Genomic DNA, 15,463 nt, shown 5'->3' on the forward strand with positions numbered 1-15,463 from the left:
ATATTAAAAAAAAACCTGTTATACAACCTATCACATGTTAATATCGTTTAAGCCTACCCCTAAATTAGTGGTAACTCAGTCTGTTCCGATGGCTATAATTGATTAATTAGTTGGGCCAAAAATAGCTGAACAGGGCAGCCAAAGTGGAGACGTGAGTTTGCCAATTTCGAGGTTTTTGCTTGTCATTTTTATCATTTTTACTATGTGACGTTTCGAAGACGGACATGAATTAACGAGTGAGTTTGCTCTAGTGGGGTATGCACGACTATAAGCTACCTTTACTTCCGCTCTGAGCTAAAGCTAAAATATTTCAGCTTACTTGCGTTTTTATAGTAATTTATTTATATTTTTATTATAATTTTATTTATTTATTTATTCATATTTACATACCAAATTTGGCGCTTTTTCTGCTCTGAGCTAATGCTAAAATATTTCGGCTTACTTGCGTTTTTATAGTACTTTATTTATATTTTTTATTATAATTTTATTTAATTATTTATTCATATTTACATACCAAATTTAAGCTGAATTTAAGTGAGCGTAAAACTTTTTATTTGAATTTTGCAAATGTGTAAAATATCGCACGATAATATAAACCTACGCTATGCACGATATACAAGTTTGAAGAGTCTGGCTTCAGTCTTTTCAACAAGTCAACAGCCCGAGAAACACATAACAGATAACTAAAAGTACTCAATTACCCATTCTTATCAAACCACATACACCTTATGTTGCTTAGCGATAATACCCTTTTGGAAAACATAATAGCGCATGTGAACCCCTTTTTAATTGGGTTAAGGGTATTAGACTACGTCTTTTACAGAGACCCCTCCCAAGCGTGTCCAATTTGGCCGCTGGCCAGGTCAATAGATTTGGGCTTTAAAGTAGGCTAAGCAAACGTGTGTGAGTGTTGATCGGTTGATTTGATTTTGTTTTAAGTGAAACATGCCATCCGAATTGCATGTATTAAACATTAACCAATATGCATTGATTGGCGTTACCATAAATACAAGCGAAATTAATCAGGTTTTGTCGGCTGTCTGAAGGTCGCCAAGACGACAATACAAAACGCGCCCAACCAAAAGAAGAAAAGGTGTCGCCGCGCAGCGAAGAAACGCCAACTAATGCAACGATTGGGTAAAAGTGAATATTCGCAAGGGCTTACAAATGAGACCTGTAAATAACTAAAAAAGCAAACAATTAAAATGACAAAATGAGAAGCCCTGGCAACAAGTGAATATGTCTTCACGGCGAACTCGGTAGCAGCAGGCAGAGCTATAAACATTATTAATTTAATAACTATACATGGCTTACTGTGCTTAAAGAGTTGGGTTATCCTTGAGCCCGGTATGCGGCGCATCCATTAGCACCGTGGCAAATTCAAAAATTAGTGTCCAATAAACATTTAGTCATGCATAATGCATACACTCACACAGGCATACACATATCGTATATGGGCTAACAAACTTTGACATTTGCCCTTACACTTGGCCCTTATAATTAATGTGTGAGTGGGTCTATGCAAATGCGTTGGCGTGTCAGCCGTAGCTGAGGCGCCCTATTGGCATTGCAAAACCTTCGGACTGGCCACGCATGCGCCACACTGACCCCAAGCAGCTGATGCAGATAACAGCGTCAGAGAGCCAACGCAACACAATGATATAGAGAGAGCCAGGGCGAGGGCAACGACGAGACGAGGGCCGGCTAGTGAGAGATTTTAATCAGCGCGCGCACGGTCTCGGTCTCGGTCTCGCTCTCGCACTTAAGCAACATCTCAGTCACTCGCCATACAATCTTTATCCGTATTAAAAATCTGCTTCGAGTATATCTTGAGTGTGTGCGGTAAATTTGTTGGGTATATAAAAGCTGGCGCATCTGCAGCTGGCCATCATTCAGCGTCCGTCTTTTGGTCACCAAAACAGCGTCGGCTCGACAAAAACTTTACAAGCTCAGCAACAACAAACAACAACAATGGTAAGCACATCGAGTGCCAGAGCAACAAGTGGCGGCTGGTCACATAAGCACATCCATCAACTTGGCAAGCTGACCTTAAATCCATTTGCCTTTAACATTGGCCTGCCAATTAGCTGGTCACACACTAATCGCACGCGGATCAACAGCCCATGGACTTATTTTTAATCGGGCTTTTATGACTTTTATTACTATTTGCAGAAATTCTTCGTCTTGGCTGTGTTCGCCATTGCCGCCGTTTCGGCTGATGTTTCTCACCTGAACCTGGGCGGTGGCAGCGGCTACTCGTATGAGAAGCCATCGCAGGCGTTCGACATTGACATCCGTTCAGCACCTGCTGGGGGTCCAACTTACTCTGCGCCAGGTCCTTCTTACTCAGCTCCTGCACCTGGTCCGATTTACTCTCCTCCCGCACCAGCACCAGCACCTGAGTATCTGCCACCTGCGCAAGACATTGCCGGTCCAGCTCCTGGACCAGTTTACTCCGCACCTGCCCCAGCTCCCGAGTACAACGCTCCAGCTCCCTCTCTGCCAGCCCCTGAGTACCTGCCCCCTGGTCCTGCTCCATCCTACCCTGCCCCTGCCCCAGCTCCTGGTCCCATCTACTCGGCTCCAGCACCAGCTCCAGTCTTGTCTGCACCTGCACCCGAGTACAACGCTCCAGCTCCCTCTCTGCCAGGACCTGAGTATCTACCCCCTGTGCAGGACATTCCCGCTCCAGCACCTGGTCCCATATACTCGGCTCCAGCACCAGCTCCAGTTTACTCGCCACCCGCACCCGAGTACAACGCTCCAGCTCCTTCTCTGCCAGCACCTGAGTATCTGCCTCCTGTGCAGGACATTCCCGCGCCAGCTCCAGCTCCCATCTACTCCGCTCCAGCACCCGCTCCCGGCCCAATCTACTCCGCTCCAGCACCAGCTCCCGGCCCCATCTACTCCGCTCCAGCACCAGCTCCCGGCCCCATCTACTCTGCTCCAGCACCAGCTCCCGGCCCAATCTACTCTGCTCCAGCACCTGCTCCCATATTCTCCGGCCCAGCCGGCGATTCCAACGGATACGAGTACAACGTGCCAGCCAAACGCTTCCGTTTCTAAGTGCCCATCCCCATCCTCATCTTTGGAGCGCCGTTTGTTAAATTAATAAGTGGCCTCCGGCACCTTGTTGTTGATCATTTGTTGTTATTATGCAAAGTTTCTGTTGAGATTTTTAGCTAATAAATATATATGTATATAAATATAAAACCAATTAAATTACCAAATACACCCATCTCTTTATTCGTCGATCCTCACCATTGCGTGACTTCCACGTACATAAAATTCGAGTGCTTACAAAAAGCCCAGCGAGATTATGCAAAACCTTTTCGCAAGAAATGAGCACAGTCTACAGAAATATGAAATAAAAATGAAACTTGTTCACAAAGATGCTCTGAAATTAATGTCAACGAATCAAAACGTCAAAATGAGAAAGGGAAAATGCAAAAACCAAAAAGATTGAAAAGATTCCGCACGTCTCTTGGCTCGAAGCCTCGCTGTCACTCCAAAACTTAATTATCATTTGTGATACATGTTAAATGTTTACTGTTTACTGTTTAAATTTATTGCAATTACTTAGCAAAGTAATTTGATAATAAATCAATTTCCAATTTGCAAGTCATTTGCATTAACTACTTCATGGTAATCAGTTCAATTAAATTTTGAGCTTTTGGTCAAATTTATATTATTTTGCTTTGTAAAATATTTTGTAGTCATTCGACTAACAAATATCCTCTTATTAACTGTAGGCTGTTGCAACGGTAAATACATAATAATATGAATTTAATTATTTTTTATACATTTTTGCTGTGGAATTTTCCGCAAGATTTTTCTTATTTCTCACTGTTGCTATTGAGGGTCTTCGAGTTATAGATACTCTGTAATTAATTATAAGCTGTTGGAACATGTATTTCATAATTATTATTAATTAATTTTTTTTTAAATTTAAATGATGTAGGTTTTCCCAATTATTCATAGCCATAAAGATTATCTGTTTCAAACCAAGTCGTATACAATTTTCGATTTCTTCATTCCTAATTCTTTCTAAGCTCTAAAATATAGAAGATTTAAGTGCTTCCTCTTCATTTAATCTGAATTCTTCAATATTTAAGAACTGAACTTCTTTGCGCCTTGTATATAAGATGGGCTTTTTGACTTGAATTTGTTTAGTCAGCAGCTTAAGCTTTACGACAGACCTTGATGAATCAACATTTAACATGTGTTAGACTTGGATTTTTGGTTAGTAATGATTTATTAAAAGACTTAAAGTTTCAGGGGGGTTTTTGAAGACCGCAGCTTAGCAGATTTAGCTTAAAAATCATGGAACTGTAAGATAAATATGTGTGTATGCATAGTTGATGATCAGAAAAAATGAGTTTTAACAGAAGGAGAAACACATATTAATACAAGTCCATAAGCCTTACCAAAACTTAATTAAAACTTTTAAATTGCTTTTGAATGCAATTGGCTAACAAAAGATCACAAAGACTTAGCTAACCTGCATGCATATACTTAATAAGATTTGAAAGTTGTTAAGCAAATATTATAAAATCAATTTCCATTGTCTAAATGTTCATAGAGATATCAGCGCACGCAGTCGCACTATATATTCATTTAAATATGTATATCTATTAGATAATATCGGATGGGTTTGGCAAATTTGAAAAGGCAAAGCCAAAAAACAATTAAAACTTGGCGAACTAGTTATTATTTTTATCTGAAGCCCCTTAACAACCGAGCAGTTCCTTAATCCACGTCTTATTTCAGTTGAATTTAATTAACCTTAAACTCAAATTTGATGTATTTAAGTTCATGAGTCTAACAAAAGGTTGAAATTGTCTTTTAAATGCATATCTATCAATGTACATCAATAAAAATAAACATACAAAGGTAATTTTATTCAACTAATTTTAGTTTTATTTGATAATTTGCTTCTCTTTAATTTCATTTGTAGTATACGTCATTTTATCCATAGTTGTTAAGTAATTTAACTTTGTATAATATGCGCTGTTAATTATTTTTAGTTTAGTTTAAATTAGTTTACTATATATGCATATACGTATATATCATATAGGGTAGAGTGTAGGTATATAAATTATTATCATAATTATGCAATGCTTCTATAATTGATATAGCTCGATAATGGATCGGCCATATAGGTAGCTAAACATTAACAAATCGAACATGCATGCATCGTACTATACAATTAAACTAAAATACTTAAGTTGCTGCTGTTGTTGAAGAGACTCTAGGAGCACATAGAGCATATGGTCAAGAAAATAGGAGCCTAACTTAAAATAAATATATATTTAATTTATAAACAAACGAGTTGACGAATTTCTCATGGTTTCATTTTTTACGCTACTTTTTTATATGCACTTTCAATTGCGGTTGTGGGTGTGGGTGTGTGTGAGGATTGAAATTTTCAATAAATAGCCTAAAACGGGGACTAGCCACATCCCTTCTTATTATAGGACATTCACAGACGCCACACATAAACATCTCTATATTATAGATCAACTACATTATATACAAGCTTGGACTGCCGCCGGCGTTTGTTATGTATCATAATCGTCCTGTTGGGAGCTGAAGTAGCTCACCAGGCCACTGAATTCCCCGACACCTCCTCCAACACTGTTCGCGGCAACAACGGCGCTACTGCTGCCGTGTGCCGAGCTGGAATCCTCCTCGGCAATGGGTGCTGGCGAATCGGCTGAGGCATCCCCAACCACAGCCAGCGGCGATTTGATATTGGAGTAGGCCTCCAGTGTGATGAGTTTCTTGCTGGTTATCACCGATGATTTATGCACCTCTGGTGTGACAGCTGCTGGTGGTGCAGACGGTGGTCCTGATACAGGCGGCGGAGCGACAGGCACAGCTGGAGCTGGAGCTGGAGCTGGTGCTGGTGCTGGTGCTGGTGGTTGTGGTGGTGCTGATGATGGAGTTGGTGCTGGTGATTTGCCACGCGTCAATGCCGAAACTGAATGATTTGTGGGTGTGACAGGAGGCGGCGGCGGCGCACTCACAATCACTGAACTGGGCGCAGACGCGTGCGCAGGCGGCGTAGTCAGCGGCGGTGGATAATAGCCATAGGGTGGATAGCCACCTAAAACAGAAAGATTATTATAAGTAAGAGTTGAACTAGAATTTAAATTAGATTTTAATGCTACTTACGCGCACCGGCTGCATAGTCCACTGGACCAGGTCGCATATTGGCGCTGCCAGGAGGTGCCACACGCGGTGGATAGTTCGGATTGCCATAAATGGGCGGTGCTCTTCAAATGAAATATATTTATATTAACCGTAACAATTCAATCTCCCCCTGACTTAACTTACCTGTAAGGATTCAGATGCGGTGAGGCATGACGAGCCGGTGGCGGACCGGCGCCATAGACGCTAGCCAATGAGCCTGGCGGCGGAGGACCACCATGGTGTTCTGGGCCATGTAGATAGGGCGGCGGACGCGCATTGGATGCACTACCAGGCGATGCAGATGCTGTTGACGTGGGTGGCGCGCCACGTAATGGCGGCGGTGCCCCATATGTGGGGCGCAGCGCAGAGCTGGGCGGCAATGGCTGGGAATAAAAACGAGCCAATTCCGCGCTACTCGGATACATGCCAGCTCCCGGTGATGCTGGTGGCACGCGTGTATGTGCCGGCGGAAGCAATGAAGGCATGGGCATGCGCGTGATTACGGAAGCCTGGGCGACGGTGACTGGTGCATCTTCATGAGGCTTAAAGAGCTGTGGAGGCGTTGGCGGTGGCTGCGCCTTGCCAGAAGGCGCAGGTTTCTCGTTGCCCACCGACGAGGTGGCTGCTGTAACAGCTGCGGCGGTTTGTTGCTTCTGCAACTGATCACGCAGTGGCGTAACCTTTTTTCGACGACCACGTGGCTTGGCTTCGGGTGCTGGAACAGGCGCTGGGCCGCGCACTGTAGCAGCTGCAGCGGCTGCCTGCATGAGATGGGCTGCAGCAACCGGCATTGACATGCCCAGTGGCAATCGCTGCATGGCAGGCAGCTGTTGTTGCTGTGCAGACGCATAGTTTGCACGGCTCAGTGGCTGACCTAGAGGTGCGGAAAGAGCGCTCTGCAGCAGCTGCATGGCCTGTGGTGGCGGTGCCAAATGGCGCTGCAACATTGGGTGCATGCCAGGCGGGGGATGCTGTTGTTGTCCACCCGGCGGTGGAGGTAGAAGTGAAGCTGGTAGCCCACCGGCTGGGCCATGCGATGGAAACTGATGACGCAGCAGCGGCGGATGCATTGTGGGCATAGGCAAGCGTTTGCGCATAGGCTCCTGCAGCCCGGAGGCGCTTGGCATCTGCTCCGGTGTGGTGGGCTGTTGTTTCGTCACCTTAGATTTAGCTGGCGTGGTGCGCAACACCTCGTCCGGTGCAGGCAACTCACGTACAGCAGTATCTGAATTGAACTGCTCCACCACCATGCGTGCAATCGCATCTTCCATGTCCTCGGGCAAATCGGGTAGCTCGGTATCATCCAGCTCGGAGTCCACATCATCCAGATCATCAATGGCCTCACCTTTGCGATGCAAATAATCAATGTCCAACACCTTAGCCTGACGTATCACAGACAACGGCACTGTTGACAGCGAATCACCTGCACCAGAAGCGGCACCACTTTTTGTGGGCGTGCGTTTCTCCTGTACGGGCGCCACTGTAGTTGATCCCTTGATTGGTATTAGTCGAGGCGTTGCTGCCAGTTTCGCGCCCTCCGCGTTCTTCTCGGCAAGCATGCGTTTGATCTCCTCCTGCTTCTGTATAAACTTTTGACGTTCTTCTGGCGGTGTATCGGGACGCTGTACTCCTGGCTTGATGCCCCCATCGGAGCTGTCGTCGTCAAAGTCCTCGATATAGGCGTAGCGACGGCCACGTGTACGCGTTCGCTCATCGGAACCGCCACCGCCACCTTCATCCGATGAAGGGGCCTTCTTCTTTTTCTTGGTGCTCTTGCCTTTGCCTTTACCTTTGCCAGACGCCTGCGCCTGCGCCGACGAGCCCGTCGTTGACGTAGTCTTCTTTAATGGCTGCGAACGCGGCTGTTTGCCTGAACCCTTGCCCGACATCGGTGCACCATTAGCGCCAATCTGCACTGCATCATCATCATCCTCGTCCTCTTCCTCCTCACTCTCACTGATGTCATCATCTGAATATTCCAGCTGTTTGGTCTTCTTAATTACAGGTTTCTTCAATTTGGGAGATTTGCGTGCAATGGCAGTCGAAGATTTCTTGGCAGCTGGCTTCTTGCGTTTCGATGGATGCCAGGCACCGTCCTCGCTCTCGCTAGTCGTGTCATCGCATAGATCTGCGCTATCCATGTTCTCCGATAGCTCGGAACCGTTTTCATCGTCGTCCGTTTCGGTTTCCGTATAATCGGAATCATCCTTCTTCTTCTTCTTATGAGACTTGTTGGACTTGGATCGTTTTTGTTGCTCCTCTTCGTCGCTTTCATCGCTTTCCTCCACCACAAACTTGCGATCCTTACGACGTTCTCGTGCCGCTCGTCTTGCTGCCTTGCGCTGCTTTTTACCACGCCCAGGCCGACGATAAACCTCTAGACTGGAGTCGGAATCGTCAGATGCAGACTGTGAACTATCGTCGTCGGAGAAACTGGAAGTCTTAAAGTCCTCATCGCTGCCATGATCTTCCTCGGAGCTCACATCCAACGTAGTCAACTTGCGTGCCTTCTTTTTAGCCGGTTGAGAAACTTTACTCTTCGACTGTTTAACAGCTTTCAATGGCTGCTCGTCATCTTCGTCGTTGCTGTCGTCCTCATTACTTGATTTTTCCTGCGTGTCTGTCGTAACCTTTGTCGCTTTCACTTGCGACTCATCCTCGTCGGGTTGCTCGCCCTCCTCTTCGCGTCGCGTTTTTTCTTTGTCCGCCTCGATAATAGTGCTAATGTCCTTGCCCCTGCCCAGATTTCCAGCTCCAGCCACCTCGTCCATCTCCTTCTTTAACGCCGAATTAATCAAATCATCGTATTCATTGAGGCGATAGCTGACATTGATCTGTCGCCGCTTGCGTAGCTTGTAAATGGGCTCGTCATCCGAATCAGAGTAGCTGCTGCTGCTGCTGCTTCCGCTGCTGCTGGAAGAACGTCCACCACCACCTGCGGCTGATTGTTTGCCACTCTTCGTTGCGCTGCTAGCGCTATCCGATCCATCGTCCTTCCCTCCGCGACGGCGTCGCGTGCCTCGCTTAGCTGCTCGTCGATTGCTGCGTCCATCACCACGTCGTCGTTTCGTTTTTTCCGCCTTGGCGCGTTTGTTGGCCTTGCTGGATGCATCGCCATCATCATCGTCGTCATCTTCATCATCGTCATCGTCCTCATCATCCTCGTCATCGTCTTTGTCATCATTCTTTTTGCGAGCATTGGTGTTAGAGCGCTCCTCCAACTCACTGGCGGTCCGAGCAGCTGCAGCGGCTACCGCTTGGCGCTTTTAAGATTAAAATTGATAAATATTATAATAAAGAATAGTAAAGCGCTATTAGTTTTAGATTATATTTAGTGGAAGATCTCAGAACTTTCAGGTGAGTCACATATTTCAGACATATTTATAGCAAAGAAACCAATGTAATAGCTAAAAATTACCTCCGCTTCCTCGGCTAAAAGTTTTTCCTGATGCTTGCGGGCAACCAGATCATCGAATTGCTGCAGCTGCTGTTCCAAGGCAGCGATAAGCTGCTCCTGTTGGCATGGCGGACAGTGCCAGTCGCCCTCGGGTATATAGAAGAGCACGGGGCTGAGGCAGGAACAATGATAGCCTTTGTTGCAGTCGGGCGTATCGCAGAGTAGTATCCATTCGGGATGGTCCGATTTGCCGCACTTCTGACACGCTTCGTCCGCTTCCGCAGCGGCCGCATATTCCTCATTATCATCCGCATTCTCCTTGCGCAATGTTCGAGCGCGTTTCATCGGAACCACCTGAGAATCATCTTCTACTTCCGATTCGGGCGAGAATTCATGATCGGATCTAAAAAGTGGCGAGCCGGGATCTGTATCGTAATGTGGTGGCTCTTCTTCCTCCTCCTCACTTTCGGCTTGCTCCTCGGAGTCCGATGACCACCCGCCATTCTTGCCAGGACACTTTTTTTTGATTTTCTTCTTAGTCTCTTCAGCTTCGCTTGCCGACTCAAAGGACTCCGACTCAGCTGACGGCTCTAGTACTGTGGGATCCGCTTCCTTTTCGGCTTTTTTTTTGTTCTTCAGCTGCTGTTTCATTGTCCTTAACGCGACTTCCTCCAATTTGCGCCTCTCCGCCTCTTCTTTGATTTTCTGCTGCGCTATGCGACGGGATTGGCGCACTGGCGTCTCCGAGTCGTTGGTATCAATAATGTTGGTAGTGTCCACCTCACGTTTCTTACGTGGACCTCGCCCACGTCCAACTCCAGGCGTTGTAACCGGCTTGGGCAGCTCCTCCTTAGGCACTGAAGTCTTTGGTTTTTCCGTTGGCTCTTTAGATTCCTCCTCGACTTTAATTTCCTCCTCGCTTTTGGGTTCCTGCTTGGCGACGGGTTCGCTTTTCGCTTTCTCCTTAGCCGCTGGTTCCTGTTTAGGTTCCTCTTTGATTGGCGACTTTGTTTTAGCTGTTGATTTCAAGGGCTTAATTGCTGGTTTCTCCTCTAGCTCCTCATCTTCGATTTTGAGTGGATCTTCTTTGATATGCTGCTTACTTTCAGTACTAGATTTTTCTTTGGGGCCACCTCGAGTGCGCTTGGGCTGCGGCAGCTCCGAGTAGACAACTGCGGTGCCGCCGCGACGTCCAGAGCGTCGCCCTTGAGTTTCAGCAGGTGGTGGCGGAGGTGAATCCTCCTTGGGAGTTGATGGCGTTGCCTGCTTGACCGCCTGAGCTTCTTTTTTAGTAGCTGACGGCGGTGGAGTAGCTTGCTTCGCCGGTGGAGACGTTGACCTCTTGACTGAGGGAGATGTTGATCGTTTAGCTAAAGGAGATGTTGCCCTCTTGACCATAGGGGATGTTGCTCTCTTAGCTGAAGGAGAGGTGGATCTCTTAGCTGGAGGAGATGTTGCGGTCTTAGCTGGCGAAGATGTTGCCCTCTTAACAGGAGGCGGCGTGGTTTCTTTAGCGGGTGTAGCTGTGCCTTGCTTATCTGGTGGAGGTGTTGCTTGTTTAACCAGATGAGACACAGCTGGCTTGACCACTGGAGGTGAAGCTTGTTTAACCACTGGAGGCGAAGCTTGCCTAACCACAGGAGGCGAAGCTTGCTTAACCACAGTAGTCTTCGCCGACTGTTGTGGCCACTCCTGTTCTGGAATTTCTTCCCGAATAACTGTAGTTTCCTGTTTGACTTGATGGGATTCTGGAGCTACGGTCGAAGGTTCCTCCTGCAAGAATTGCTGATCATTGTTGCGCATGTGTTTCTCGCTTATTGCAGGCAACTCTTCGCTGACGCTCGCCTCCTTGGAGTCCTTTGATTCCTCGCTGCTGCGTCGTTTGCGTTGTAATGTGGATTCGAAGCCTTGGCTTGTTGGAGCTGGAATTGCAGTCACAACTGTTTCACTATTGGTTCGCTTTCTTGGTGTTGCCTCCTCGTCGCTCTCCTCTTGGCGTATTTGCGTAAGCAAATTCTTTTTCAGTGGCTTTGTAATGGGCGACTTTTTGGGCGGTGTAAAGGGTACAGGTTCTATTCTTTGCGCTATAGGTGGCGTGATCTCACCTACTGGCTGTGCAGGCACCTGTGTGGGCGCGGGCATGGCCACTGGCGGGGCTATGGGCTGCTCGACCAATTGAGCTGTCTGCTCCTGCTCATCTTTTGGTTTCTCTGGCGTCTTCTTTAATTTCTTCTCAATGATTTCAGCCAGCGTGGGCTTTTGCTTCACCGGATTGGGTTTTTCCAGATGGCGCTTTGGCGCTATGATCTTGCGACGACTGCGCGCATCTTCCTCGCCGCTCGACGAGGTTGTTTCCTCAATTTGTGTTTTCTGAGCCTCCACCTTGCGTCGTACTTCGACGTTAGTAATCTTTGGACGCATTTTAATACGCTTGCCACCAATATCCAAATCATCGTCATCCAACTGTTGTTCATCTTCCAGCTGGAGCTCGCCATGTATATCGATTTCGCTTTCGGATGTGGAATGACGTGCAGCCGGTGCTGCAAAATCGGCCAAACGACGTTTCCGATTGGGCAGCAACATTGCTTTTCTGGTCTGGCTCTCTATTTTACTTTCCTTCGGCTCCTTTGCTTCACAGATCGTCGCTTCGCTTTTGTTTTCCTTAGGCGTTGTGTTTTGATTATCATTTGGGATTACAACCTTAGAGGTGCTAGGCAATTCACTTTGTACTGTTTCTGTTAACTTAGTTTTGTTGCTGTTTTCCGCAGCGGGTGCTGCTAATACATTAGCTGCAACAGTACCCGCAGTTGCAGTTGCTTTGTCAATATCTGTAGTTTCGACTCCATTTCCAGCTGCTTCAACTGCTAAAGTTTTCTGTGGTTCAGTTTCTTCATTCGGGATAGATTTACTGCTTTCTTCAGTTGGTTTAGGTGCTGCGTTGTTGTCAGCTGCAACTGGCGCTGCTTCTTCAATGATTTCTTCATTTAGCTCTTCCTTGCCAACATGGTTCATATTTAACTTATTATTATCTTCTCTTTTTTCAGCAACACTATCAACGTGTTTTCTAGTTTCCAATTCATCTTTTTCGTTCGTTGCTTCCGTTTTAATTGTATTCTTTACTATTTCCACTGATTCATTTGTCGTTTCTATTACCCTCACTTTATAAACTTGTTCTACGCTTTCTTCTTCTGACTTTTCAGGTCTTTCTTCATTTTGTTCAATTGAGATTTCTTTTGTTTCTTCCGTTTTTTCAGACACATTTTCAACAAGATTTTCTGATGATTCTCTATTGACCATCTTTTCTTTAGCATCATCTTCTGCAATAATTTTATCACTCTCACGGCTAGGGTTGCAGTTTTCTTGCTGTTCCTGATTGTCCTCCTGTTTCTGGTCCGGTGACTCATTCCCATTAAGCACTGCCGCTACTTTCTCGTTATCATTATCCGTTGTTTCATTGGACTTTCGACTCTCTCCATTCGTTTTCTCAGGTTCTGGTTCTGGGTCGCCTATGCTATCGAATATGCTTCTTTTTGTTTCCTGCTTTGGCGTCTGTTTAATGGGACTTAGTTTTAGACAGCCCGGTTCGCCGAAAAAGAATGTCGCCTTTGGCTCAGGCTTTGAGGTGGCCTCCTCGTCGTTGGCTTCGTTGTTGCTATTGTTTCCAACTAGACATTCAGCTCCAGTTCCGGAGCCATGCACAAAAAAGAGTTCTTCCACGATTGTTTCACCAACGCACGGATCTAAATCAGCTTCCTTATCTGCAAAAGCGCCAAGAAATAGTGAATCATCTGGCAACGCTTGGCATTCATGACCATCTCCGTGTCCGCGAACTATTAGAGTGGGCTCTTCAATATCTTCGCCAACTTCGTCGTCCTCGTCATCATCATCATCCTCTTCATCCTCTTCGTTAAATTTTTGCTCGTTCTCATCTTCGTCAGCAGCAGCACTATCAAGTGATTCCTCCTCTCCGTCGAGCGATTCCTCTTCCTCCTCTTCGCCCTCATCCAGTTCCGAGTCCTCCGAGTCCACTTCGTTATCATCTTCGGATTTGGTGCTCTCATACCGACTTGGCTTTTTAATACGTTTTGTGTCGAGCAGCGTAGGTCGCTGCTTCTTTTGATGATCCTCAGATGCTACCGGTGGACTATTGTCCACATCCTCCAACGGCCGTTTCTTGGCCGGTGCAGGCGATCCTCCCAGTTTGCCTTGTGTAATAAGCAGGGGCTGCAATGGAAACTGTGTAACCAAAGGAAAATGTAATCTTTAGCTCATTGACTCACCTTGACCTTCTTGGGCTTAACCTCTGGCTCCGGTTGCTCCTGTTGCTGCTGCTCGGGAGTGCGCAGCTTAATCTTTAAATTGGGCACTTTCGCTTCATGCGAATCCTCATCATGTGGGTCCGGCTGCAGTATAGTTGGTGGGGCCGGTGGTGCAGCTTGACTGCTGCTGCTACTGCTTGTGGTATCTTCATCCGCTTCGCCAATGTCCTTGGAGGGCAGCACTACCTCATTTCCACGTAGACGTGCAATGAGATTAACAAATTCATCACGATTTGTAGCCACCACCTGCCATATCTCCTCGTCCAAATGCTCCTGATAAATGCGCAAATTGCAATCGCCATCCTGCGACAGCCAATAGGAGTGACCCAAGCGATCGCGTCCAATGGGCTGAGCGCGCAATGTGGTCGCGTTTAGCGTTTGAATATTTGCACGAAACTTCGCATTACGTTCAAATTGACTTTCAAGTAGTTCCTGAAAGCAAAAGATCGAAGGATTAATAAGGAACATGAAATGCGAAGTCAAGCTTCTAGTTTGTACTAACACGTAGAATACGTAGCTTAACTTTAAGACTGGAATTCCGGTAGCCGAAGCGCTCAATCTCCCAGGCATCCTGCAGGGAATAGCCGAAACAGAATTTACTCAAAGCTGATTCCCAGCTCTTTTCGTGAACCGTCTTGCGTGTCTTGCGCAACAGTTTAATGTGAAGATCTCGCAGCTGGGGCACTGAAAAACAAAAAGAAAACGCGTGTAATGTTAATCAAAATGTTGTGATTGTTGTTGTTTTTGTTTTTATTTTCTCTTTCAGCTGCATTTTTTACGGTCTCCGCTTTACTCCATACCAAACAATAATACAAACAATCAAGCTCTTTTTCTCTCATTCTGTCACGCTCTCTCTCTCTCTCTCAATTGCGACACACACACACACACCCTGACTTGCACAGCTGCATACATATGCACGCACACACATGCATACACTCATACGTACCTTCATCGTTGTTTGTCAACCACTCCTGCAAATGCTTGAAATTTGGCAAAGCCAAGCCCAAATCTTTGGCAAATTTTTGCAAAAATGCACATATTACTGCAAAATCTGGATCATTTGCACATGAATGTAGCGTTGTAGTTAATGCATCGTCATCTTTATCTTTACATTCTTCTTTACATTCAGCCGTAGCTGAAGACGCCGCCATTTTTCATGCGTCTGCTGAAAAAATGTGTTAGGCTCTCAAAAACTTGTATAAAACACTAGCAAATCAGCAGAAACAGTACAAATTATGCAAGGCATTTGTTTACACTTCAAGTACACTGAATGCAAAACGATTTATTGCACGAATTAATCATACTTTTAATTACTTTTATACTATTACTTTATTTTTCGACGCATGAGAACCGATAGACGACCGATAAACTGTGGTGGTCGAACAATACGCACACATTAGAGATGACCGATTGTTGTGCCTGAACGAAGCCTACTCACTTAACGAAGTTACTCAATTAGCACTGTTCACATTATTTGAGCTATTTGGGTATTAACATTTGTTTGAAAATGTAACAGAAGCAAATAAGAAGAGCGTAGAAAAACAACAAAGAC

The 15,463-nt window shown here is 45.9% G+C and overlaps 2 protein-coding genes across 2 annotated transcripts; one reads left to right on the top strand and one right to left on the bottom strand.

Moving 5' to 3' along the window:
• Positions 1-2,139: 2,139 nt before the first annotated feature.
• Positions 2,140-3,216, top strand: LOC111602291 (extensin; the record flags this gene model as incomplete). The annotated part of the gene is made up of 1 exon (XM_023319292.2): positions 2,140-3,216. A coding segment is annotated over one exon (927 nt), but the record flags the coding sequence as incomplete, so codon positions are not given.
• A 1,851-nt stretch (positions 3,217-5,067) lies between these two features.
• Positions 5,068-15,307, bottom strand: LOC111602308 (serine/arginine repetitive matrix protein 2). Its single transcript, XM_023319309.2, has 7 exons — positions 14,858-15,307; positions 14,414-14,595; positions 13,873-14,343; positions 9,614-13,816; positions 6,340-9,458; positions 6,178-6,278; positions 5,068-6,109 (listed from the first exon to the last, which is right to left on the bottom strand). The coding sequence occupies exons 1-7, from the start codon at positions 15,060-15,062 to the stop codon at positions 5,562-5,564; spliced, it is 8,829 nt and encodes a 2,942-aa protein (XP_023175077.2). The 5' UTR covers positions 15,063-15,307; the 3' UTR covers positions 5,068-5,561.
• Positions 15,308-15,463: the final 156 nt, after the last annotated feature.

This window comes from Drosophila hydei, unplaced genomic scaffold (assembly GCF_003285905.1).
Source record: "Drosophila hydei strain 15085-1641.00,03,60 unplaced genomic scaffold, DhydRS2 tig00000149-arrow-pilon, whole genome shotgun sequence".
Classification (NCBI taxonomy): domain Eukaryota; kingdom Metazoa; phylum Arthropoda; class Insecta; order Diptera; family Drosophilidae; genus Drosophila; species Drosophila hydei.

Bases quoted from the DNA above. Each gene is read 5' to 3' on its own strand.
- LOC111602308 (XM_023319309.2), bottom strand. From the start codon at position 15,062: ATGGCGGCGTCTTCAGCTACGGCTGAATGTAAAGAAGAATGTAAAGAT. The intron at 9,459-9,613 runs GTAATTTTTAGC...TAATCTTAAAAG, and splicing joins TTTTAGCCGAGGAAGCGGAG to CGCCAAGCGGTAGCCGCTGC. The intron at 6,110-6,177 runs GTAAGTAGCATT...TTTCTGTTTTAG, and splicing joins GGACTATGCAGCCGGTGCGC to GTGGCTATCCACCCTATGGC.